The following is a 27,386-nucleotide window of genomic DNA, read 5'->3' on the forward strand; positions in this document are numbered from 1 at the left end:
CCTATTCAACCCCCTGTGCCTCTCGCCGTCCATCTAACCCCCCATCCCTCTACCTACCTACCAACCCATCCCACACAGCCCTCTGAGCAGTAAGCCAATCACCCCCAGGAACCTATCTACCCTCCCCCACTCCTCTCTAGGTATCCACCTGCCCCTTTCTGTTCCTTCATCCACCCACCATCTAGCCCCATATGCCTCTATCTACTGATCCCCCTACCTCGCAGGTACGATTCCCCCATCCCCACTTCTCTACCCATCCATCTCCTCTCTATCCGCCTATCCATCCACTCACCCGCCCTCTACCTATCCATCCCCATATGCATCTCTCTATCCCTCCATTCCACCGGCCCTATATTCCCACCCTCCATCTACCTATCGATTCATCCCCCACCCGCTATCCCTCCAACCCTGTATCGCCACCCTCCATCTACCTATCGATCCATCCCCCACCCGCTATCCCTTCGACCCTGTGTCCCCACCCTCCATCTACCTATCGATCCATCCCCCACCTGCTATCCCTCCGACCCTGTATCGCCACCCTCCATCTACCTATTGATCCATCCCCCACCCGCTATCCCTCCGACCCTATATCCCCACCCTCCATCTACCTATCGATCCATCCCCCACCCGCTATCCCACCAACCCTGTATCCCCACCCTCCATCTACCTATCGATTCATCCCCCACCCGCTATCCCTCCGACCCTGTATCGCCACCCTCCATCTACCTATCGATCCATCCCCCACCCGCTATCCCTCCGACCCTGTATCCCCACCCTCCATCTACCTATCGATCCATCCCCCACCCGCTATCCCTCCAACCCTGTATCCCCACCCTCCATCTACCTATCGATTCATCCCCCTCCCTTTATCCCTCCATCCCACCGACCCTGTATCCTCACCCTCCATCTACCTATCAATCCATCCTACCAACCCTGTATCCCCACCCTCCATCTACCTATTGATTCATCTCCCACCCTCTATCCCTCCTGTCTCCCCATTTACCCCATGGTCACCTCTCTATCTACCCATCCCCCCATCCTCTATCCCTCCAGTTGCCCCATCTACCCATCCCATCTATCTAACCCCATATGCACCTCTGCATCCAATAACCCCACACTCCTCTATTTATCCATCCATCCCCTACCCACCATCTATTTATCCCCATTTGCACCTTTCTACCCCATCTCCCACACCCCTCTATCCACCTACCCCCTCTATCTCCTTACCCATCCATCCTCCACACCCTTCTAGCTATCCCCAAATGCACCTTTCTAGCCATTTAGCCTCCACCATCTACCTCCATACACACCTCACTCTCCACCCCCTCCCCTTGGCCTACCTGTCCGGCCACCTTTCCATGCCCATACCCACCCCGGTACCCATCCATGCCTGCACGCATCCCTGCATCCATCCGTGTCTGTGCACCCCCCTGTACCCATCCATGTCCATATGCATCCCTGTACCCATCCATGCCCGTACTCACCCCTGCACCCATCCATGTCCAAACACATCCCTGTACCTATCCATGTCCATATGCACCCACCCCTGCACCCATCCATGTCTGTGCACCCCCCTGCACCCATCCATGCCCGCATGCACCCCCCTGCACCCATCCATGCCCTGTACCCATCCATACCTGTACGCACCCCTGCACCCATCCATGCCCACATGCACCCCCCTGCACTCATCCATGCCCTGTACCCATCCATACCTGTACGCACCCCTGCACCCATCCATGCCCGCATGCACCCCCCTGCACCCATCCATGCCCGCATGCACCCCCCTGCACCCATCCATGCCCTGTACCCATCCATACCTGTACGCACCCCTGCACCCATCCATGCCCGCATGCACCACCCTGCACTCATCCATGCCCTGTACCCATCCATGCCTGTACGCACCCCTGCACCCATCCAGCCGTCCATCTCCCCCCATGCATCTAACGTACAAACACGGGCTTCTTTTTCTTCCAGGGCCACAAGCTAGGTCTGTCTCTCCCTGTGGCATTTTCTCCTTCTCCGCATCCACACATCCCTTTCCATCCCCTTCCACAGCTAGGAGCCGTCTTCCCACAGCCACACACTCACACATGTGGCACATACGTGTCCACACGGACAGCCTCACAGAGGGAATAGTTTGCATGCCAAGAGGTACAGAGAGGGAAGGTGAGGGGGAAATTCTGTATTCCAGAGACACACAGAGGAGCATATCTGATTATTTAGGAGAAACACAAACACTATTAACATCTATTTCAGCCGTGCGTGCACACACACACACACACACATGCACAAATTGTGTATGCCAGGGAGATACGTTAATTGATACAAACTGTCTATTCCCGAGGTACATACGCACAGTGATAGATAATTTTGTCAATATTCCAATAGCACACGCGTGCGCTCACACAAATTGTGTAAACCAGAGATATAAATGGACAGAGATAAAATATCAGCATCCCTGTGGCAGAACACACTGATCACATTTATATCTCAGTCTGAAATACACACAGATCAAATGGTGCATACTGAAGGTCCACACACTAGTCCGGAGATACAGACACACAAATAAAAATTGTGCATTCCAGAGGCACACACAGAGCAGGGCTCATCCCCTCCAACAGGAGGCAGCACACACACACACACACACACACACACACACACACCCCATCAAATTGTGGCTTCCATTTGCAAACAGAAATAAGATTGTACATCCCTCTTGGAGATGTGCAGTCTGAGAGAGAAAATCGTGTATCCCAGAGTCTGAGTCACACAGAGAGCAAAGTGTGCATCCCCTGCGGTCACCCCCTCCTCCCACAGCACAAATTGTGCATCCCAGTCTAACACACACAGCGATTGAATTGTGCAGCCCAGAGCTGCACAAGACGCACAGATAAGTCGGTGCACCCTAGTGTTTCACACGCAGAGCAAATTGTGCACCGAGAGGCAAACCCCCCAAGGTGCGCGCACACACACACACACACACACACACACACACAGTGCCCCCCTAGGTGCGCAGACACGCACACACTCCCTCCGTGTACCCAGACACACATACAAACCTGAGGGGTGCGCGCACACATACACTTCCCCCTCCCGTGCACACACACGCACCCCCCCAGGTGCACCCCCCCAGGTGCGCACCTGCCCCCGGTGCACGCGCACACACTCACACGCGGCAGGGCTCAACCCCGCCAGCAGGGGGCGGCAGAGACACACACTTCTCCCCCCGCCCTCGGCCGGGCACTGCGGTACCTCGGCAGAGCAGGACCAGCCCCAGCCGGCAGAGCAGCCCGGCCGGCCCGGCGGCCCCGCTCATGGCGTCGGCGGCTCCCCGCGCTCCGGCCCGGGATGCGGCAGCAGCGGGCGCTCGGACGGGGCGAGCCCGGGCTCCAGCCCACCAGCCCTGGCGCATCGAATCAGGGGCTGCGCGGAGCGGGCTGGGGGGGCGCCGTGTGTGCGGGGGAGGGGGGACGGTGGAACGTTAACAGACAGCTGATCGAGGGGGAGCGGCCAATCAGGGAGCAGGAGCGGGCGGGGCGGAGCCAGGCACGCAAATGAAGACAGGGGAGCGGACCAATGGGAGCGGGGAGAAGCCAGATCGGGCGGGGGGGCGCTGATTTATGAGGCGTTCTTTGTTACTGCAGCACTGGGGGGAGGGGCGAGGGGGAAGCTCCTCGCACCTGGGATCCCCCCCCCCCGCATCCTCCCCCCATCGCCAGCCCCAGCGTCATAGGGGCAGGGGAGACCCTCCTTGTCCCCTCCAGCCTCGGCTCCCCACCTCGGGGGAGGCCGTCTGGGCCCGCAAGGGGCAGCCCCCCACCGCAGCACAGCGCCCCCTAGCGCCCCCGGGGTGTGGGGGCCAATCCTGCCTGCCAAGGGAGACACCCCCCCCACACACACACACCATAGCACAGCGCCCCCTGGCGCCCCCAGAGCATGGGGGACAGGCCTGCCTGCAAAGGGAGACCCCCCCCCCACCGCAGCACAGGCCCCCCTCCAGTATGGGGACCAGCCCTGCCTGCCAGGGAAGACCTCCCATGCCAGCACAGCCTGCCCCCCCCCCCGGATGGGGACCAGCATTCACGACCAAGGGAGACCCCCCCCCACACACAGCCTAGCATAGTGACTGCTCTCTCTCTGGAGGGGGTGGCTAGTTACCTGGGGCTTCATTGCTCCTAACCCCCTTCCTGAGGAGGCAGGAGGCCAGGGGGATGGGCAGAGGATGCTCAAGAAGAGCAGCTTCCCTGCACTGTTGAGGGACGCAGGAGGATGGGATCAGATGATTTTTTTGCAGTCCTGTTGGATAGCCCCGCCAACAGGATCGGGCCCTATGGGGCCAGGCCCCATTACTGCCCAGACACACAGCCGGTGCCAGGCACACAGTGAGCACCAGCCTTGAAAGAGAAGCAGGCAGGAGTATGCACCCTGTTTTATAGGTGGGGAAACTGAGGCAGGCAGCGATGGGCTCTGCTTCTGTCGCACCATCTCCGTAAGGGGTGGTAGAAGTCCTGGCTCCTTGACCCCAGTTCCCTGCCAGAGCGAGAGACAGAACCCAGGGGTCCTTGCTTCCCCTTCCCCTCCTTCTCTCTAACCATTAGACTCTCCCCCCCCCCGCCCCCGCCCTTCCCAGCAGCCGCAGTGGGTCAGGGAGTCCACTTCAGTGGCTGGATTTAATAAAGGGGTCGGGTGATTTTTATGACCATTACTAGCACTGGTTACCATGGCAACAAGGCTAATGACAATGACAGAGACCGGGTTTCCTGGGTGGGTCCCCCATACGGGGGTGGCATGAGGCATGGGCTGGGAGCCCGGACTCTGGGGTTCTCTGCTGGCCGGGGGAGGGGAATGGATTAGAGATGGGGCCAGGACTCATGGGCTCTGGAGTCAGCTCTGGGGGAGGGAAGCCTAGCGGTCAGAGCATGGGTGCCTAGCATGGAGAAATGAGAAGTGAGGTTTCCTGTTTCATCTCCATATTCTTGGTAAGTCCCTTGGTGCAGGACTTAATGGAAACATGGCCCCTCCCTTTTCTAGCAGAAACCCTCAGTGGCTCCAAGCTCTGCCCAGCGGGTCCAGTCTACGGGACCTCCGACGGGAACCCATCGCTGCCGGGAAACCAGACCCTCAGCTGCAGGGTAGGTGGAAGCATGCGGGAACCAGAAGGGAGGAAGTGGGGCCTAGGGGTTAGAGTCTGGGGGCTGGGACTCCTGCGTTCTGTGCAGCAGCTTCACAGGCCTTTGCTCCCATGATGTGTGTTCAGCCAAGGAGGGGATCCTGGGAGGGGGCTTCACACAAATGAGTCCTGGCACCCTGGAGAGCTCAGTGCCCAGGCAGGGCACCCCTCCCCTCTGCTCTAACCACTGGACACCACTTCCCTTCCAGGGCCAAGGAGAGAACCCTGGAGTCCTGCCCCCCCCCCATCAGATCCTTTCTGTCTCCCGTTGCGGTGCTGAATTCAATTACGTTTATTACCCACAAACAGCAAATATAAACAACCAGGAATAATTGGGAGCGCGGCTGCTCTGGTTTCATCCAGACTGGAAGCCCTGGGGGGATTGAATGGGGGGGGGGTCACAGGATGGGGTGGGGGCTGTGTGGTGTGGGAGTGCAACACACACACACACACACACACCACACACACACACGCTCTCTCACACATGCACACTCACACACACACTTGCTCTATTACACTCACTAGCTCTATCACACACACTCACACTTGCTCTATTACACTCATACACACTAGCTCTATTACACACACTGGCTCTATCACACACACACTAGCTCTCTCTCTCTCTCACACACACACACACACACACACAAGCTCTATCGCACACAGGGACATAAGCACACTGGGCCCTTGTACCGGTCGTGCTCACAGGTGTCTGTCAGACCCAGGGCTTGGGTACCCCTATGGAAATGGCAGGGGCTGCAGGTCAGGAGTGAGGGACACGGGCAGGGCCGGGGGGGAGGGAAGGGATGGGCTGGCAGGAGCTGCAGGGTGGTAATGAGGTGCAGAGCTGGGGGGCAGGGCCGGGCTGCCAGATCCCCCACCCCCACCCCTGGGCCCTTTAGCACAGTTTCAGTTTCCAGTTCCAGGGGAAGAGGGAACCAGGCTCTGTTCCGGTCTCCCCAGGGCCTCGCTCAGGCCCCAGCTGCAGAGCCAGGCCGGACCGGGCTGGAGGTAGATCTGATGGCGCCGAACGCTGGGAGGAGACAGGCAGACCGGGGTGGTTTGGGGGGTGGCTGCCAGGAGGCAACTCCCTCCCCCCCCCCCCATATCTCCTGGCTCCAAGAAGGCGGATTCCCCCATCTCCTTACGGAGAAGGAGCCAGGAGCCCGCAATCGGCCCGAGCGATGCTGTTGCTAAGAGAGTGGCTGTGAGCCTGGGCTAGAGCTGCGGGGGCGGGGGGGAGTCCCCTCTGGTTATAGCAGGTGGGATGCCATGGCTGGAGGCTGCACCCAGCTCTGGGGGGGTCGCATGTCAAACAGCAAGTGGGGACATGAGGCAGGGCTCAGAGAAGAGTGACAGGGCTGATCCGAGGGCTGGGAATCCTGCCTGCGAGCCCGGCATGGAGGGAGCTCCTTTGGGGGAGTTTCTCCAGAGATGCCTCAGAGGGGACCAGATCCCGGTCTGTCAGCACCTCCCTGGGGAGGAGATTTAGGGAACAGAGGGCTGGTTAACCCAGCTGGCACCGATGGCCAGGGGGTGCAGCCAAATGAATCAAGGCTGGAAATAAGAGGCGGATTTTCCTTGGAGCTTCTGCCCCGCCTGAGCCTTTCACGGAGAGCAGGTGTGTGCTGCTGCAGGCTCCGCTCTAGCTCAACCACCAGATATGGGCTGGCTGGAGGAATCCCTGGTTCACTGGCCTGTGCAGGAGATTAGATCAGAACAGGAACAGAGTCCAGGAGTCTGGACTCCCAGCCTCAGCACCCCCATCAAATCCATGATTCAACCAGGAAGGGCCAGTGAATGTAATTGACACGTGGCTAATGTGATCATTTGTGAGGCCATCGGCCTGGGAACACCTGGCCACCTGGTGCTGCCAAGGCCAGTTGCTCAGCCCCAGGAAGGGATGGTGGGGCCAGAGGAGGGGATGCCTGGAATGACAGTGGTACCTTTGGAACTCAGTGCCCCAGGAAACTCCTCACCAATCACAGTGCAGAGGAAAGCAAGGAGTGTTTCTTTGGGTCAGAAGGGCAAACAGAACCTTTAGAGCCAGGGGTTCAAACCAGTAGCAAGATGTTTGGAAAGGATTTAGACCAGTGGTCACCAACCAGGGTGACCCCACTACAAAAAGGATGTGGACGCATTGGAGAGGGTCCAGCGGAGGGCGACCAAAATGATTCGGGACTGGAGCATATGACCTACAAGGAGAGGCTGAAGGATTTGCGTTTGTTTAGTCTGCAGAAGAGAAGAGTGAGGGGGGATTTGAGAGCAGCCTTCCTGAAGGAGGGTCCAAAGAGGCTGGAGAGAGGCTGTTCTCAGTAGTGACAGGTGGCAGAACAAGGAGCAATGGTTTCAAGTTGTGGTGGGAGAGGTCCAGGTTGGAGATTAGGAAAAACTATTTCACTAGGAGGGTGGTGAAGCACTGGGCTGGGTTCCCTAGGGAGGGGGTGGAGTCTCCATCCCTAGAGGTGTTTAAGTCTCGGCTTGACAAAGCCCTGGCTGGGTTGATTTAGTTGGGTTGGTCCTGCCTAGAGCAGGGGGCTGGACTTGATGACCTTCTGAGGTCTCTTCCAGCTCTGTGGTTCTGTGATTCTATGACAGGTGACCCTGACTGGGTTGGCTGGGGGCTGTCAAGTGCCGGCACTTCATTTGCCCCTCTAAGCACTGCCATGCTGCTCCTGCCCTCTGCCTCGGAGCTGCCCCCCCCCCCCACCCCAGGAGCCTCTGGTTGCTGTGCAGGACACAGGAAGAAGAGGAGAGGGTGCTGATGTCAGGCTGCCCCTCCCTCCACCCTGTACCCCATCTCCACACAGCAGGGGCGGGGCCAGGGATGGAGTGAGTTTGCTGGCTGCTTTTGGGCGTGGTGCAGGGCCAGGGGAGGGGTGAGCCCGCCTTAGCCCCCCACACCACCACTCAGCAACCACCTGTGGTAAACGGTGCCCAGCTGGCGCCTGCATTCCAAACCTCAGCCCCAGTCCTGAACCCCTCCTGCACCCCAAACCTGCCCTGGCCCCCCTGCACCCAAACTCCCTCCCAGAGGCTGCACCCTGCACCCATCCTGCACCTCTACTCCCTGCCCCAGGCTCAGCTCAGACCTGAGTGAGGGAGGGGGAGGGAGGAGGGAGTGAGATGGGGCGGGGCCTTGGAGAAGGGGCAGGAAGGAGGCGGGGCAAGAGTGTTTGGGTTTGAGGTACATCCTGGATTGCACTTAAATTCAAAAAGTGATCTCGTGCTTAAAAAGGTTGGAGACCCCTGATTTAGACCCACTTTCTAGCAGGGAATTTCCCCCTTGGGGAGATTATTCCATCCTTATCCAGTAGGGGGTGTTTTGTACCTTCTTCAGAAGCAGCTGGGCTTTGCTAGAGACCAGAGGCCGGGGTAGATGGGCCCATTGATCTGAGCGAGAGCAGCTGTTTCTCTCTCTGCTCCAGCTTCAGCTCTCCCCTTCCTGCCCCCGATGCAGAAATAGAACCCAGCTGCCTTGAGCTCCAGCTGTTGAGAAGGCCCCAGGCTGCCAGCTGGAAAGCCCCTTCTAGGGCCAGGGAAGTGGCACTTTCTCCTGCGGTTTAGCCCCATGCCTTTGTGAAACCGCGTCAGCTCTTGAGGTTTCCTGTGTCAGCCAGACTCAGTTCCCCTCTGGATGTCACACACAGCGAGAAGAGACCCCGGAGCTGTGACGTAAGGGCGAAGCTGCACATTTCTCAGCCTCCGGCCACTTCCGATTCACAAATCCATCCATCCGGAACTCCGACAGGACCCTCGATGAGAGGCGTGCAAGATATGGCCCAGGGCCGGCTCCGGGCCTTTCAATCTGTCCCGTGGCCCACCTCACTGGACCCACCGGCAGGGCACAGCCCCAGGGCTCAGAGCGGCTGGCTGCTCCATCTGCTTCCTGCGCCAGTTGGGGGTGGGAAGAGAACTACACACTCTGTGAACCCCCTTCTTCCCCCAAACTCCCTCTCAGACCTCACGCCCTCTCCTGCAGCCCAGTCTCCTACCCCGAGCTCCCTTCTGCACCCAACGCCCGTCCCAGCCCCTGCACCCTCTTGGTAGAAAAGTGCAGCCCCTGGCCACTTACCAAAATTTGGGAGTGCTCACCCCCCATCCGAAACTATTGCCCACCCCTGCCCTAGATGGCTCCAGTCTCACCTCCTGCACACCCCAGGCTAGGACTTTTTCATTGAGCCCCCCCCCCCCCATTGAACCCTGTTGCTTATGTTTGCTGAGCATCCTCCAGAAAAGCCCCCCGGTGTTTGTCCCACCGTTCTTAAACTCCTCCAGGGCTGGGACTCCCACCACCGCCCCTGGGGGCCGATCCCGTGGCTTCCCCCACTTGAGAGCTAGGGATTATTCTAACGTCCGACCGAAACGGCACAAACAGCAGCATCTGGGGCGTGACCATGTCCCGTTTGCAGTTTAAAAAGAATCCGGTTTTTAAAACCTTGCACTGTTCAGTTTTCAGCCCACACGCCAGCCTGCCCACGGAGTCTTTAAAACAGGAAAATCAGTTGTTTCCTCCCCAAACCACATATCAAACATCAAACGTTTGGCTAGAAGCCGCTTTCTGAACCTCAAGACTTTTACGAAGCCCCCGAATTATTTCCACAACTGCGGGTTTTAATCAAGCCGCAGAGACAGGTTATGAAAACCCGACTGGGATTTTCCTTTAACAAAACTCCATTGTCAAAACCTGAAGCCTTTGGGCTGAAAACAGGTTTTGAAAACTGAATATGTGACTCCAAACAGGGTTTGGTTTGGTTTTACCAACACTGCTATTCTTTTACCCGCCCCCAACCTGTCCTGAAACTCCCAATTGCTTTCCAAACCCTGAAAAAATGCAGGTTCCGCTTGTTTCATTGGCGACAGAAATGTGGCCATTACATTTTTTAAAAGGAACCAGATCTGGACTGAAATGCCAGTGATAAATTGCTGACATGTCCAACTGGCTCTGTCCATGCCCCTGTTCCTCAGGGGTCTCCCTCGTACATAGGCAGGGATGGGTCGTACAAGCCGCTGAGGAAGTGGCTAAAACAGTCTTGGGTCCAGAACGCTCAGTGCCTCAGCTCTTATCTTGTGGCAGTGAGTTCCACCAGCCACGGCCTGTTGATGTGAGAATTACCCCACCAGGCTATCCTGGAGGGCCAGAGGGTTCCCAGAGAGGTCTGCTCCAATGGTGCATTCCTAATCCTGCCTGTCATTTCCCCTCCCTCGTGTTGCGCTCTTCTTCTTCTTCCCCTCCTGTCGGCCCTTTCAACATCTCTCTCTCTCCCCAGGGCACCATGGACCAAGGCAACCCCACCCTCCCATCAACCACAGAGGCAAACTCCAGCCAAAGCCCAGCAGCTTTGAGCCCCGCTCACCTGGCCACAGCCGTGTTGCTCTTCATCACCTTCCTGGTGGGTGTGGTGGGGAACGGGCTGTACCTGTGGGTGCTGGGGCTGAAGATGAGGAGGACGGTGACCACGCTCTGGTTCCTCCATCTTCTTTCCTGCTACCTCCTCTTCACCCTGCTGATCCCCTTCTTCGCTGTCTACATCCTCCTGGGTTTCCACTGGGTCTTCGGCACGGCCATGTGCAAACTCCTCAACACCTGCATCTCCGTGGGCATGTTCTCCTGCGTCTTCCTGCTCACCCTCATCAGCCTAGACCGCTACATCCTCACTCACCATCCCGTCTGGTCCCAGAATCACCGCACTCTGACCCATGCTAGGAAACTTGTCGTGGGCGTGTGGCTGGTCTCCTTTGCTCTCAGCGCTCCCTACCTGGCTTTCCGGGAGACCCGCATGGTGGATGGGGGCAGAATCGCCTGCGTCAACAATTACAATATCTCCAGAAACTGGAATGGAACCAAGAGATGGGATCTGGAGAGACGGATTCACCTGGCCATCTTTGTGATCCAATTCCTGCTGGGCTTCCTGCTGCCCTTCTGCACCATCGCGGGATGTTACGGCCGGGTGGGGCTGGAGCTGAAAGAGAAGAGGTTGTCACGGTGCGGGAAGCCCTTCAAAGTCATGGTGGCAGCGGTGGTGTCCTTCTTCATCTCGTGGCTGCCCTACCACCTCTACTATGGCTTGCTGCCCTTCAAAAGGGTGCCAGAGATGGACGTCATCCTGGTCCTTTACATCATCACCTTCTGCTTCAATGCCTGCTTCACCCCCATCCTCTACCTCTTTGTGGGGCAGAGGTTTCAGCAGGTGCTCAAGAGGTCCCTGCTGGCTCTGATTCGGGAGATTTTTGCTGAAGATCCCAGCAGCAATGATGCTCTGTCCCATGAGAACGGCAGGATGGCAGCCAGCAAATCAGGGCTGCCGGACCAAGTGACAGGGCCTCTGGATTCAAGGGCAGGGAGTTTAGACCCTACGACTCTAGAGGAGCTGACATAGAGCTGAACGGCTTCTAGCTCCCCCAGCCTCTGAAACAGGCTCTAGAGACATGGCGTGTTGTACAATTTCATGGGTTCTGGATTTCCCCAGGCTTTCACAAGAACCCAAATGGCCGGGTCTAGAACACCATAGATTCTGGTTCATTCCCTTCCTGCCCCGGATGTGATTTCATATGTTCTGAATTCTCAATGTGCTCTACAGCCTTGTGGGTTCTAGATATCTCTCCCTTTAGCCTCCTGATGGAGCCCTAGATTGTGCTCGTTTCCTGATTTGTCCTATAAGTTCATGAGTTCACTACCTATTTTAGATCATCTAAAACCCACAATTTCTCTGTATGTTCTAGTTTGCTTGAGTAGTTGATCAGGTTCTAGGTCACTCATGCTTTAAGACCCCGATGTTATCAAATGGGTTATGGATTCTTGACTGTTTCTTAGAACTGTGCATGCCCCAGATCTCACAATGCTCAGTAACTCAGTGGTTCCTAATTCAGTCTAGAAGAGCATGGATTCTAGCTCACTCACCATTTAAAAACCTTTGTGTGTTAGGTTATGTCTAGACTGCAGGTTTCTTGCGCAAGAAGCTTTTTGCAGAAGAGATCTTCTGCAAAAACGTCTTGCACAAGAGCGCGTCCACACTGCAAAAGCGCATAAAAAACGCAATGTGCTTTTTCACAAGAGAGCATCCAGACTGCATGAACACTCTCTCAAAAGGAAACTCTGATTCCTATTTACAAAATGGCTGCCAGGGCACCTGTGCTTTTTTCGATTGGCTCTTCCTGCGCCAAAACACCCTGTTCCCTGTCCACACACGCCTTTTTGTGCAAGAGCTCTTGCGCAAAAAGGAGTTATTCCTCATAAAAAGAGGAATAGCAATTGCACAAACCCCCTCTGTTCTTTTGATTTTTTTGCACAAAAACGCACTTGAGGTGTGGACGGGCCGCAAGATTTTGCAGAAACACGGCCATTTTTCTGCAAAATCTCTGTAGTGTGGACACGGCCTTAGACTCCTAGCTGGTTTCATGGGTCCTAGATATTTCCCCTCTTTAAAACCATACTATGAACGTATAGGTTCCAGATTCCTTATTGATTCTAGAATTTCACAGGTACCACATCTTGGGATGGTTTTAAACTCAGCAGCATCCCATGGGTTCTAAATTTCTGCCTGCCAATCTGTAGCTGCTTGGGAGATCTAGACCCCTTGATAACTTTGGAGCCAGAGCCAAGAGTTTTACAAAAACAGACTCTTCTTATGTATCTAGAAGCCTTTCCATCACCATTAAGACCCACAGTTTTAGATGGCATCTTTCTCTAAAACTGGCACAGATCAATTTGAACAACAGCTCAACTAGTACCCTCTTTAGAATTCCAGTCACTCTAGAATCTAGAAATGACCCAACTTTGAGGGAAACCAATTAAAGGAGAAGCTTTAACTAAAAACTCCTGATAAATGCCAACCCTAGGTACAGAGGTAACAGCTAATCTGGTTGAAGAAACACTAGGGCTAGAAAAACTTAAATTCTGGATTGTCCATGACCGTGAGTAAGCAAATAGGTTCCAGAGTGCTTGAAATATGCAAAGAAAGCTTTACTTTTGCAGCTGGAACTTAGAAACATCTGCAGTTTACTTTCAAAGAGAGGTGATGTCCAGACAAATGCAAGACACAGAGGATTTTGTTATTCAGCAGAACAATGTGCGCTCTGGAGTTCATTTGATCTAGAATGCAGGGATTTTCTCTTGGAGCTGAATAGTTCCTGGGTTCTAAATCAATCCAGGATGTTAGTAGTTCTAATCCTCGTCTCAGACATATGGCTCCAAAATTTCAGATGATCTAGAATACAATATCTTTCCTTTAGTGCAACGAGACAACTATATTCTAGATTAAGCCTAGTCCCCTCTGAATGGTGAAGATTCTAATTGTCAGAGGGTCTAGAACATGTGGCCTTTCTTCCAAAGTGTTACTTCTTCTAGATCCCATGTTTACACAAATTGTAGTGATTCTGAACACATTGGATTCCAGATTTCATTTGGCCTACATATTCTCAACACAACTTCTGCAGCCTACCTTGATTCAGCGCAACAATAGATCTAATACCCTGCAGGGTGCTATTGGGAATAGGAGTCAGTAAGCAGAAAGAAGGGCTTTTTGACTGGCGTGGCTATACAAAGTGTTCTAGATCAGACCGAAGGTCTGGGCTTGATGTAGGAATTATTGTGTGTGATTCTTTGGCCAGTGTTCATAAGGAGGTCAGCCCAGCTGCCCATTAACTCCCTTTCTGCTTTGAAATCGATGGTTCACAAGTTTTAGACTCGTTCAAGGCATTAATGAGTCTAGAACAACACCTAGAACTGCATGGGATCTAGGAGTTATTCTCGTCTAGAATTCAGAACATCATGAAACCTCAGACTGTACATTCTTCAGTGTTTCTATGGACCTTTGAGCAAGGAAAAACAGATCAAGTCAAAGGATATTTTATCCGCTATCTTCTCTCTTGAACTGTGATTTATCTCTTTTATTAAAACGTGACTGAAAGCAAAATAGCACAATGCAGCAGATGTGAACACTCATTCCAGGAAAGGACACATTTGCACCATTCTAGATTACTGTTGAGATCTCTGGTTTTGGGCTTGGAGGTCATGTTTTTTACACACAAACACACACACTCTCTCTCTCCAGCACCAATTCCTAAAATAAAGAAAAGTAAAAACACTTCTTGTACCCAGCTTTTACAGAGTCGTGTTTGTTCCTCTGACAGCTTTTGACACATTCGACTAGCAGGTCTCAAACTTTTTGGCCTGTGGCTACTCTGCTCAACGCAGACCTTCTCGTAGACCAGCAGCCAACCACCCGTGATGGCAACGTGGGCGGGGGTAGGAGGATGGGATGGTGCAGGTGGGGGGAAGGATGTGTGTGAGGGGGATGGAGGTAGAGGTCTTGACATGAGGGGGATGGGAGGCTGTGACGTAGTGGGGGTACCTTGCTGGTTGCTATGCTGGGCAGTGGGCTGTGGGTGACCTCTGCTGTCTGCAGCACGGCCCAGCAGGGCAGGGGATGAGTCATTATTCAAGGGGGCTCCGAACCTGTCCAACCAGTTATCTCCCAGGGAGCGGAACAATGGGAAGAAGGGGAGTGGAGCCCTAGCTGGGGGCAGGGCTGGATGTGAGTTAGGTAGGTTTCTGTCTGGGAGCATGGAGGAGACAGCCTAGAGAAAGGGGCTGGAATTTAGGGGCCCAGTCCCCCCATCTCAAGGGGGGCTGAGGCATCCTAGGCCTGCCCTGGAACCAGATGACATCTGTGCTGTGCTGTATCCTGGAGAAGCAATAAACACCCTCTATTCTACTGGCTGGTGGAGTCTGTCTGTGCCATTACGGGGGTGCAGGAGACAGGAAAACCCCAACGCGCCATCACAGAGGCCCTTACCGGGCTTTTTGCCCCTTGCTGCTCCTATTCTCCTCTCCCCGCTGCTCCCATTGGTTGCGATTCCAGCCAATGGGAACAGCAGGGAATGCCTCCAAGTGAGTGGCTTCCTTTGCTGCCATTCCCCCAGCCAGGGGAAGGGGCGGTGCATGCAGCCCCTCCCTCCACCGCAAGCAGGAGCCAGTCCGTGAGACCCCCTGGAACTGGCACTGGCACTTCCACCTTGTTGGGGGGAGGCATGGGGCTGGAGTGCCACGCAGGCTCCCCACTGTAAGAGGGTGGTGAGCCCCAAGCCGGAGACGCACCTGCAAGACAGTCATGGACCACTAGCGCTCCATGGAGCACAGGTTGAGAGCCACTGCATTAGACTATGGTAAGACTCCTGGCTTCTGATCCCAGGCCCCAAAGGGGAGTGGGGTCTAGTGGTCAGAGCAATGGGGCTGGTGAGCCAGGACTCCTGGGTTACGCCCCCAGGCCTGGAAGAGGAGAGGGGTCTGGCGGGCCCCAAGACTTTGTCCAGTCCTAACCAGAGAGGCCTGCCCAGTTCTACGTGCCCATTCCAGACGCAGCAGCTGCCGGAAGCCCTCCGCGAGACAGATTAACGGATTAGATTAACCGGATTAGCTCGCTCATTGTATTTGATTACAAAGATGTGATGGGCTCTTGACTAGATTATCAGGATTATATGAAATGCCTCCCACCGCATCGGACGGGGCGTTTTCATCCGCTTGAGCCCATGGATCCGAGGACTCGCTCCGCAGATGAGACGGGGTAATTTAAAAGGGTGCCGCAGGATATTTGCCGGGGTCACATCGCAGCGTAGATCAGAGGGGCCGTGGAAATTAGCTGCTTCCCTTTGGATAAATGGATTCGATTCACGGGATTAAGGGACGTGATGAGATGAAAAAGACAAATAGAGAAGGTGTAAGAATAGCACCTGTGCTATGCAACAAGAAACCAGAGAATCATTGAGGGCGGGGGGGTAGATGGATGGCGCCTGGCCCAGGTACGGGACGATGGATGGATGAGGGTGTATGCGGATGGAGAGGGGTACGCACATGGGGATGGAGAGATGGGGGGAGTGATGGGGTGGAGGGAGGCATAGATGGGGGTGTATGGGGGTAGACAGAGGTACACATATGGGGATGGGTGTTAGGAGGGCAGACAGACCCAGCCCCCATGCTGGGTGGGGAAGGGGCTGTCTGCGAATCCGGCTCTCTGGTCAGAGCTCCTCATTTGCACACAGGAGGGCCGAAGCTAGTGCTGCACTGCAGCTGTTATCCATAATCCCAGCCCCCCCCCCCCCGCTCCAACCACTAGCCCTCACTCCCCTCCCTGAACAAGGGAGCTAGGGGGGCTGGGAGCCAGGGAGCAAACCCAGGTGTCCTGGCTCCCTGCCCCCCTACTCTCATCACTAGCGGACTCCCCGCAGCTGCCCCTCGATCTTGGTGCATTGTGGCCGGTTGTGATAGGAAATCGATGGGCCAATTCACAGCCTGGGCAGGTCCCTGGGGGCTTTGGGGTTTCTCTGGGCTGACGGCTTGGAGGCACTGAGAGCCAGGGCCGGTCAAAGCAGCAGGACCCTGACCTCTACATCCTGCCCAGGGAGCCCTGCCACAGAAGACTGCCCCTTTCCTGGGCCCGTTGAGGCAGCATGGAACAGATGGGACTGGGATCCAGGACACCTGGGTACTATCCCAAGCTCTGGGAGGGGAAGTGGGGTCTAGTGGTTAGAGTGGAGGGGGAAGGTCTAGGACACCTGGGTTTTATCCCAGGATCTCGGAGGGGAAGTGAGGTCTAGTGGTTAGAGCAGGAGGGTGCTGGAAGCTAGAACACCTGGGTTCTATCCCAGGCTCTTGGAGGGGAGTGGGGTCTAGTGGTCAGAAGGGAGGAGGGTCTCTTGCCCTCCCCTGGCAGCTCTGGATGCACAAGGGGGTCCAGGTTTCCCCTGAGCACAGCCGTAATGCTGAGAGCAAGCGTGCAGCCAAATCTCCTTGGGGTTGTGCTTTGCGGGAGCAGCTGCTGGGGCTGGTGAAAGATTCTGCCTGCCAGGGAAGGTGGGAGGGGAAGGGAAAAATCAATGAGGCTGCAGCCTCCGCGGGGAGAGAGAGAGACAGATGGAGGCAAAAACCCTGCCATGCATCATCCCGAGTGTGTTTCAGGTGCAGTCAGGGAGCCGGGAGGAGACAGCGCAGAAATAAGAGATCCCCTCTCCTCCCCTAACCATTAGGCCCTGCTCCCCTCCCAGTGCCAGAGACAGGACCTAGGAGTCCTGGCTCCCGCCCCTCTTCTTGTACCACTTAGACCCCTTCCCCTCCCAGACATGAGAGAACTCAGGAGTCCTGGCTCCCACCTCCTATTTGGGCTAAGCACTAGACACCCGCCCCCTTCCTCGCTGCCCCCAGGGGGACTAATTCTCTGCCTCTGATCCAAGCACGTACCTACAGACACCTGCAGCCACTAGCTGCACTGGTGGGAACTTTACTTAAATCTTGGGAAGCAAAATAATTTAAATACTTAATTATTAATCCGCATCGAACTTGTAATAACTGCCCGGCAGGGAAGGGGAGAGCCGTAGATCTGGGCTGGGTGTTTATTCACAGCGGTAATTGTATTGACAGCCTAAATTCTAATTAACAGCCATTTCCCAAAGAGGTTCTGCCATCGATCACCTGGATTGACCAGCGACTCCTTCTCGGAGTCTAACCAGTGCAGGGGCCTGTCAGAAATTCCCCTGTCCGTCAAACTCTCATTCGGAGCAACTCTGGGGCAGAGATGGGGCAGGAGGGCTGGGGAGCAGCTGCACCACCGCAAGGCCTGGGGCGGCTCATCCGGAGCTGGGATGCAGCCACCTCTGGGGTGGCTAGATAGATAGATAGATAGATAGATTCTCTGTCTGTCTGTCTGTCTGGAGATTGACGGACAGACAGATGCAGGGGGTGCATAGGGATGGATACATTGATCCATCCCGGGTTTTGTCACTATGGCCTGTTCCTTTGCAAGCCTCTCTCTCCTCTGCTATAGACATTTCCCTGATAGTTGTGTCTATTAAAAGCAAATTATTTTGGCTAATACACAGTGCTGCGCCTGATAATAAAATAATAACACTAAACCTTTGGCTGTCCCTCCGGCCTTTGCCCGGCAGGCAGCATGCTCATAAACTCCTGTCTGGTGAGGCTAGTGCCTCTCGCTATCACTGGGGAAACTGAGTCGGGGCAGAACTCAAGAATCCTGCCTCCCATAACCTGCTTCTCTAACCACTGAGCCCCACAGCTGGAGACAGAGCCTGGGAACCCTGGACCCATTTCCCTCCCAGCCAGGAAGAACGAGGCCATTGGAGAACGAAGGGAAACCCCCTTTTGCTCAGGAGGAAACTCTGCCTCTAAGTTTTTCATTCATTTATTCATTCTTTCAGTCATTTTTTCATTCATTCATTCATCTATTCTCACTCTCACTTTATGTGATTTCCCTCCCTCGCTTTCGCTGTCGCCTCCTTCCAGACTCTGCCATGGCCAGTAAGCCTGGGGCGAAAGGGCCGGATTCCAGGGGCGGCTGTCCCCCAGGGACATGCACCCCCACATCCATCTCTGTATCAACGACCCCCTTGAACCACTCTCGACCTGCGTGTCAGATTTCTTCCGTCCTAGGGAAATGCACCGCGATCGGATTCCTTGCTCCAAAATGTCACCCCAAATATATATATCAGGGGGGATACAGATAAAACTTGCCAAAATTATGTTGTTATGGCAACGTCTCCAGGCCGCCTCCTCCCTGCGCGGCAGGGGAAATATTGTCCAATACATCATGCACCCAGGGACCTGACAGCAAGAAAATTGTCCCTAACCAGCTCCTGTCTGGGTGATTTATAAGTTCTTAATTTCCCGGTGACACTAGGGTATTTAACTTCATTTGCTACCGTCCCCCTACCCTGCAGGCCCACCTGGCACCCGGCTCCAGGGGAAAAGAGTCTGCCCTAGGCCCCCTCTGGGAACTGACTGCCCCCCCTCCCCTTTCCCATCTGCAACTGGTAATTCTATTCACAGCAGGTGGGGGTCGCCTCTAGGGGGTGCTGATAATCTGCCCACAGCTGGGCGGGGGGGGGAGGGGATGGGACATGGGCCCTTGTGCCTCTAGGGCGCACTGGCTCTAGGGAACTGGCTGGCCCTGGGTGGGGCTGTCGCCCACATCCCCTCCCCCAGCCTGCCCTCCCCACACTGCTCAGGCCCCCCCCCCCCCACACACACATGGGTGTTGATTGAAATAAATTCTTTGGGGGTTTCTTCAGGCGCTTCCCCCATTCTTCATTCTGAAGGGGGCGGGGCTAAAGCCCTGGCCCAGCTCTGAGCAAAGTTGGGGGGGAGGGGGGGAATTAAAGTGCTTTCCCCCTGTTCTACGCACGCTCGGACTGGGAAGGGAAGTCTAGTGGTTAGAACAGGGGCTGGGGGGCCAGAGCTCCTGGGATCTGTCCCAGCTGCAACAGAGCAGTGGAGCCCAGGGCGTTAGAGGAGCCCAGGCTGGGGGCCCTCTGGTGGGATAACGGGACACCCCTAAGCCTGGCTCCCGGCTTGGCAGCCCTGGTCTGGCAGGAGCAGCCAGGAGGCCTGGCTGGGGATCGCTGGCTCATGCGCTAGGGAAGGGATGCAGCTGGAGGGCCCGTCTGAGGAAGGACACTTAGAGGGCAAACGGGAGGGTCACAGCTGGGACTCGGGAGGGAGACCCCTGGGCAGAAATGTTAATGAGGATCCATAGGGGGCGCTGTGCTGCCAGGGGCAGGGCGGAGTGATGGCTGCTTCCTGGCAGGCAGGCTGGCCCCAATGCCCTTGAGAGACACTAGGGGGCGCTGTGCTCTCATGAGCACCCGCAGAGCCATCCCCCTATAAACACCGCGAGTAGGTTTCAGTTCAATTCCCCTTTCAATGGCCAAAGGGCCAGTGGCCAGCACTAGGTCCCGAGCCGCATTCTGCTCCCTTGAAACACTTTTCCTTTGAAGCCTGGCTTTTAATGAGATGAGGAAGTCCTTGGTCAGCTAATTAATTGGGTTTTCCCTGATACCTAGAGCCATTGGCTCCGGAAGGGTCTGAGAGCAGAGATGTGTGTGTGTGTGTGTGTGTGTGGTGTGTCATCTCCCCTTTCTCTCTAAGTGGACTGTGTGCGGATGGGCATTCACCACTACAAACCAACCCAAAGGTCAAAGCCACCTGCCATTTGATGGCCTAGCAATCGTGCGCACACACACGCACACACACACAAGTGCACGCATGCGTGCACGCACACACGTGCACATACACACATGCAAACACAAGTGCACACGTGCACAAGCACACATACACACACACACATGTGCACGCACACGCAATGACACTGTCCCAGCACCGGCCCAGGTCAGAGGCTTGTGTGCCGCAGGCCATTCGCCTTGGGTCACACGGCGAAGGTCACACAACCGCGGTGACGGGGTGACAGCAGGAGCGGTGCCAGCCAGGCCACCGTCTGGCAGGGTTCAGGTCAAGCACCGGGGAGTGGGGCGGGAGGCACAGGCGGACAGAGATCAAGCAGGGGGCAGAGGTCCCACAGGGCCACCGCAAAGGCCGCAGAGACAGGCATCATGGGAGCAAAGGTCATACAGGGACAAGCAGAGGATGGGGGCAAAGGTCATGTGGGAGGAGGGTCAATCTGGGGTCATTGGGCAGGTCCCTCCCTCCCAGTACTGCCTCACACAGGGACGGCTTGACTTGGGGAAGGGGAGGCCTGGGATGAGCCCCCACTGCCATCTAAAGGGCCAGCCCCAACCTTCCCCCCTTCCCCCTAGCACCGGCATCTTTCCACCCTCCCTCCCAGAGCCAGGGAGAGCACCGAGGAGCCCTGGCTCCCAGCCCCCCTCCTGCCCCCGCCCCGCTCGAACCCACTAGACCCTGCTGCTCTCAGCCAATTAATACTAACCCCACTGTGGTGCAAATGATTTTATTTAGATTTTATTTTCCTTTGGAAATTGCCTGGTAATCTGCTTTGTAATCGCTGCGGTGCTGATTATGCAAATGGCATGCAAATAAGGCACAAATCAGAGGGAGGTGACAGAGAGTGGGCGCATTAAAGGCCGGGGGACGGGGCGGGGGAGCTTGCAGGGTCATTTAGTGGTGAAGGCAATGAGAGGGTGGAAGCAATGTCACTGGTGCCCTAGATAGACAGACAGGCAGCCAGAGGCATGATAGATAGATAGATAGATAGATAGATAGATAGATAGATAGATAGATAGATAGATAGATAGATAGATAGATAGATAGATAGATAGATAGATAGAGGGGGCTGCCTGGGGATGGATAGACAGACAGACAGATAGATAGATCAACAGACTGTATGAGGATGGACGGATGGGGAAGAGTGTGGGGATGGGGAGGTAGACAGAGGGGGGTGCATGTGGACAGATGGCTGTATAGAGGGGAGCAGCTCTGGGACAGGTAGACAGCTGGTGGGCAGACATTTGCAGGGATTTTTAGCCACATCAGTCCCAGGATCTGAGACAGGCGAGGGAACAGCTTCTATTGGCTCAGTGTCTGCCGAGGACAGAGCCGAGCTTTCGAGCTGCAGACCCAAAGAACAGCTCTGAGGAACTCGGACAGCGTCTTGCCTCAGCATGGATTCAGCACCACTGCAACTAGCCCATCTGTCTGTCTGTCTGTCTCCACACCCGTCTAGCATCACACGCCCCCTTCTGCCGGGGGATGGGAGAGCAAGGCCTGGGCCTCAGTTTCCTTCCCTGTCCGTTTACTGTTCAGCTTGTAAGTTTTCTGAGCCTGGGTCTCTTTTGCTCTGTGACTGTGCAGTGCCCCACAGCGGAGCCTGATCTCAGGGGGATCTGGGCTGCACCTGGCACACTGGGGCCCTGATCTCCCTCTGCTCCTTTTCTCCCTGAAATGTCCCCGGCCCTTTGGTATCAGATGAGCAGCCAGCCGGACTCCATTAGAGCCAAGCGTTGCATCCCCCCGATGGCTGGTACATCAGGCTCTGCCGTGGCTTGAAGTGTAGGAGGGACCCAGGGAGAAAGCGAGGGGCTGGGGATCCGACCAAGCCTCAACAATCCAGGCAGAATAAAAACCTGGGCTGGAGCTGAGTGGCCAGCAGATACCAGCATTGCTTCCCCGGAGCGTGGGGTGTGTAGACCCCCTACCCCGCAGCGGGTGGCGAGACACCCAGACCTGCCAGCAGGAGCGACACCCCCCACTTCTGGGCGCATCCCTCCAGCAGGGGGGTGAGACACCCAGTTAATTCCATTCCTCAAGGTCCACAGAGCAATGGACTGGCTGGCTTGGGGGGTGGGGGTAGTGTCCCCGTTCCCCGGGTAGTGCCCGGTGTGTCCCCGTTCCCCGTAGCTACTGCCCCCCATGAGGCTGGAGGGGCCAGAGGGCACCCCATAGCAGCGGTGCATTGAGAGGGCTGGGGTGGATGTATGGATCTGGGAGTTCGAGGGGGGCTCTCCCCCAGGCCCAGGGCGCTCTTAGTGGGGGACTGGAAACCCGTAGGGGCCCTTCTCCCCACCTCCTGCTCCCCTGGCTGGGCTGCAGTTAGTGGCTTTTAACCCCCCCCCCCCCGTGATCCACAGGCCCCTTGCGCAGAGCCCCGCGCCCGATCCCGCACGTGCTGCAAGCCCCCCAGCCCTCGCTCCCCGCACACGCGCCGGGCTGCGCAGCCCCTGGCCTAGCGCCGGGCGCCACCTGCCGGCCAGAGTCCGCCCTGCGCCCGGGTCCCGCTCTTGCGCGGCCTGGTCTGGCCCGCAGGGGGCGCTGCAGGGTCACTGGCCGGCCGAGCCCGAAACTCCGCGCGTGTGTTACAAGGAATCAGAAACCGCGTGTGTGCACGTGTGTGTGTGTGTGTCCGCCTGTGTGTGTGTGTGTGTGTGTGTGTGTGTGTGTGTGTGTCCGAAACCGCGCGCGCGTGTTTCAAGGAACGAGAAACCGTGTGTGTGAACGTGTGTGTGTGTCCGAAACTGTGTGGGTGTGCACGTGTGTGTGTCCGAAACTGTGTGGGTGTGTGTGTATCCGAAACCGCGTGTGTGTGTTACAAGGAACCAGAAACCGTGTGTGTGTGTGCGTGTGTCCGTATGTGTGTGTGTCCGAAACCGCGCGTGTGTGTTACAAGGAACCAGAAACCATGTGTGTCTGCGTGTGTGTCCGTATGTGTGTGTGTCTGTGTGTGTGTGTGTTTCCGAAACTGTGTGTGTGTATCCGAAACCGCGCGTGTGTGTTACAAGGAACCAGAAACTGTGTGTGTGCACGTGTGTGTGTCTGCGTGTGTGTGTGCGTCCGAAACTGTGTGTGTATCCGAAACCGCGCGCGTGTTACAAGGAACCAGAAAGCGTGTGTGTGTCTGCGTGTGTGTGTGCGGCCGAAACTGTGTGTGTATCCGAAACCGCGCGCGTGCTACAAGGAACCAGAAACCGTGTGTGTGTCTGCGTGTGTGTCCGTATGTGTGTGTGTGTCCGAAACTGCGTGTGTGTGTTTTACACGGGACCAGAAAACATGTGTTTGTACGTGTGTGAGTGAGAAACAAGGAACCAGAAACTGTGTGTGTGTGTGTCAGAGAGAGAGAGAGAGAAACGCAACCAGAAACCAAGTGTGCATGTGTTACAAGGAACCAGAAACCCTTTGTGTGTGTGTTGTTGCAACTTTGTGTGTCGGTGTGTATTTGTCTGTGCATTTGTGCATATTTGTGTCTCCGTGAATATGTGTGAGCCCTTCCCCCCCCCCCAGGTTCCTGCAGCACAGCGCCCCTAGTGCTGCCTGGAGTATTGGGACCAGCCCGGGGTACCTAAGTCTGGATGCAGATTGATCTCTGATTGGCTGGATTGGACAATTTGCATTGCAAATCCCGTGGGCCAATTTCTTCTCTGTCTGATCTCAGCCGGGCACTGGAGGTCCTGAGGTTTCTGGCCCTGACTCACACGCCTGAGGAAGCTTCTGATCAGGTTGGTTAGCGGATACAGCAGCCGCCCCAGCTGCGGTGCAGTGCACCGCTCCTTCCCTCCTCTCCCACCTCCCCTCCATACACCCTGGCTTCCTCTCTGAGTCCATCCAACCAGACCAGGGAGGGAGCTGGGACAATGGTTGCAACAGAGATCTCAGATTCGGGCCTTTTCTTAACTCTGTGCTCCCAGGACTGTGCCTCCTGCTGGTTTTGCTTTCCCCTGGGGCTGGGCCCCCTTTTCCTGCCTGCAGAGAGGCATTGGTGGGATTCCTCATTAGTTACCCCAACAGCTGGGGGCATCCCACTCAGATACACTCAAGGAGGCTTCCCCCTTCCTGCTCCCAGTGATGGGCTCTGGGTGTCGGCAGCCGCAGGCAGCATCACTGTGTCAGTCACACCAAGGTCACGTTGTCAAGCTTTTCTCCTCTCTCCCCCCTCTCCCCCGGAAAAGTTAGGATCTGCTGCTGGTTTTTAGATAATCTTTCTTTTAAGCCATCACCCTTCTTATCTGTCTGTCACAGGATCTTCAACTTGCCCCTCCTGCACACGTGCCAGCCGCCCCTGCCAGCTCCTGCAGGCACGTTCTGCTGCCTGGTTCTTCCTGTGGCCGATGTGGCAGATGGCCCCCGCCAGCTCCTGCGCCCTCCCCCCCCCCCCCCCAGCCAGGCTGCTCCCACTAGCTCCGGGTCCCCCGGCAGGCTACCCCCGCCAGCTCCAGCTCCCAGCCCTCCCGGCAGGCCAACGACAAGGCAAGCCGCCCCCACCAGCTCTGGCTCCCTGGCCCCCGGCAGTAGCAAAGGGGGGGCAGCAGCCCCTGAGCAGGGGAGCAGCAGCCCCAGAGCAGGGGAGCTAATTAGCCATCCAATCTTTCTCCTAAATTGCTAACTTAAAACTTCATTTTTTACTTTTTGGTGCACTTTTTTATTATTTTTAGTTTTTTGGTGCACGTTTAGAAAGATTGTCTTTTTAAAAAAATGTTTTATATATATATTTTTTAACAATGAAACTAAGAATCTGATTAAACCACAAGACAAGATGCCTCGTCTTCTTCCCACCACCCTCCCCTATTTTACCAATGGGGAAACTGAGTCACCGAGAGGCAAAATGACAGGCCCAAAGCCATAGTTCCAAAGCAGAAATAGAATCCAGGAGTTCGAAGATTTCCAGCCCCTTCCCCCTCTAACCACTAGACAACATTCCTCTTCCAGGGCTGGAACCCAGGAATCCAGATGAAGCTGCAAGATGCTTTTAAGTCCCTCTTCCCTCTCGTGCAAAAGCCAGCATTTATTATGATTAGACAATCTTTCTATTAAACAGCCACCGTTCTTGTCTGTCTGTCCTGGGATTTTCAGCTTTCACTCACACATGCATATACACAGGGGCGGCACGGCTCGTCCATATAGGCGAACAAGGCGGCCACCTAGGACACCAAGTTAAATGGGGCACAAAAGTTGGCGCAATATCATTGAGGGTTTTGGAGGTGGAGGCGCCGATTGCACGGTTCTTCTAGGGCGCCAGTTGCTGGCAGCTAGTCTAGGGTCGCCCCTGCATATACAAACATATGGGTGTACATTGTATTTGTATTGGAAGGGTTTCTGCAAAGTTCTGGAGTGGCTTAGGGGATAGGGTATGTACCTGGGGAATGCAGAGTGGTGGGGCTTGAGGCCCATTCCCCCCTCAGAAGATCAAGTCTTGCTTCCCCCCCCCCCCCACCCAAAGGATGGAGCTGGCTCCTGCATTAGGAAGACAGGATAAGGGACCTTCTGAAGGCAGACAGGTAGGGTGGATTCTGTAGGGGCTAGGGGATTTACCTGGAGGGTGGTGGGTTCAAGTCCAGCCACCCTGGGGCTATGTCTACACTGGCATGATTTTCCAGAAATGCTTTTAACGGAAAAGTTTTCTGTTAAAAGTATTTTCAGAAAAAGCGTGTCTAGATTGGCACGGATGCTTTTCCGGAAAAGCACTTTTTGTGGAAAAGTGTCCGTGCCAATCTAGACGCGCTTTTCCGCAAAAAAGCCCCGATTGTCATTTTCGCGATCGGGGCTTTTTTGCGGAAAAGAAATCTCTGCTGTCTACACTGGCCCTTTTCCGGAACAGTTTTCCGGAAAAAGACTTTTGCCCGAACGGGAGCAGCATAGTTTTTCCGGAAAAGCACTGCTGATTTTACATTAGATCGTCAGTGCTTTACCGGAAATTCAAGCGGCCAGTGGAGACAGCTGGCAAGTTATTCCAGAAAAGCGGCTGATTTTCCAGAATAACTGGCCAGTGTAGACACAGCCTGGGAGTAGTTGGAGGTTTATACATCTTGCTCCTTGGTGAAGTGACAGTCCCACTTACAAGCAACCTGTGTCAATGAGACCCGCTGTGCATCTCTGCCACCGCTTTAGCTTTTGTGAGTTGACTGAAAACATGCGACAGAGAGGAGATACATTTATCGAAATTTTAAATAATCTTTGAAAGGAAAAACTCACATGAGAACAACTAAATATTTTCCTGCATAAATGTGAGAAAAGCAAACAACTAAGGGACGTTTCACCCCAAAAAGCGTAGAGAATCATGCCAACTTGTAAAATGGTAAACTTCCCCCTGTTTAGGACCGGCAAGGTTAGAAGGTCCCTCTCAGGCCTGCCAGGTGACTCGGCTCGTATGGGCCCTGGAGGTCGGGTGAATTGCCCCATGTCCTCTCCCTCAGTCCCACCTGCGTTCGTGGGTGAAACTGCGGACTGCACCCTGCCCCGGGGCGTGTCGCTGGCCCTACCTGTCCAATGGATTGTTCTGCCCTCTCCCCCCTGGCCCCAATCCCGGACGCTTTATCGGCCGGCACCAGCTCCTCAGGCTGCGTCTGGCGCCGGGCATTCTGCGTCGGTGTGTATGGCGCCCGGCCTTCTCCCTGGGTCCTAGTGCCTGCTGCATCTAGGCCCGCCTCCCGGTCGCATGCCAGGCAGAGACACCGCGGAGGCATGCTCTCTCCCAAGAATCGTGCACCAAATTTTTCTGAGGACTGGTATTTTTTTTTGAAGGACCGGTACTGGGCCGCGGACCACACTTTGGGAAACACTGCTGTACAGGATGCTGATCAGGCGGTTCCTCGGTTTCTTTGCGAGTGTACTGCACAGTCTCTCACCATAGTCCGTGCAGTATGTCGATTGCAATGGATTTTTCACCTTCAGTCCATTTGGTATGATATCCATCCGTTTGCATTTGGAGAGGACGATGATATCTGTCTGTATTTGTGCAAGCTTTTTCATGAGGTTGATGGATTTCCACTCCATACGGCTTAATTCAGTGCCTTGCATGGTGATAAGCATCAGAGGGGTAGACGTGTTAGTCTGAATCTGTATAAGCAACAAGAAATCCTGTGGCACCTTATAGATTAACAGATTTATTGGAGCATAAGCTTTCATGGACAAAGACCCACTTTATCAGGTGCATCTAGTGGAAATTCCAGAGGCAGGTATAAATATACA

General features: G+C 55.4%; 2 protein-coding genes across 3 annotated transcripts in view; one reads left to right on the top strand and one right to left on the bottom strand.

The window, feature by feature from the left end:
• Nucleotides 1-3,530, bottom strand: part of IGLON5 (IgLON family member 5) — a 30,037-nt gene extending 26,507 nt beyond the window's left edge. For both annotated transcript variants that reach the window (XM_075907887.2, XM_075907886.2), the window contains exon 1: nt 3,253-3,530. In XM_075907887.2, coding sequence (XP_075764002.2) covers nt 3,253-3,412 — 160 coding nt within the window. In that variant the 5' untranslated portion in view covers nt 3,413-3,530. The remainder of the gene's footprint in view (nt 1-3,252) is intronic.
• Nucleotides 3,531-3,762: 232 nt separating this feature from the next.
• Nucleotides 3,763-14,270, top strand: LOC102445942 (putative G protein-coupled receptor 33). The gene is made up of 2 exons (XM_075907883.2): nt 3,763-5,132; nt 10,441-14,270. The coding sequence occupies exons 1-2, from the start codon at nt 4,941-4,943 to the stop codon at nt 11,548-11,550; spliced, it is 1,302 nt and encodes a 433-aa protein (XP_075763998.2). The 5' UTR covers nt 3,763-4,940; the 3' UTR covers nt 11,551-14,270.
• Nucleotides 14,271-27,386: the final 13,116 nt, after the last annotated feature.

The sequence above is a fragment of the Pelodiscus sinensis genome, chromosome 22 (genome assembly GCF_052426305.1).
Source record: "Pelodiscus sinensis isolate ZL-2025 chromosome 22, ASM5242630v1, whole genome shotgun sequence".
In the NCBI taxonomy this organism is placed as follows: domain Eukaryota; kingdom Metazoa; phylum Chordata; order Testudines; family Trionychidae; genus Pelodiscus; species Pelodiscus sinensis.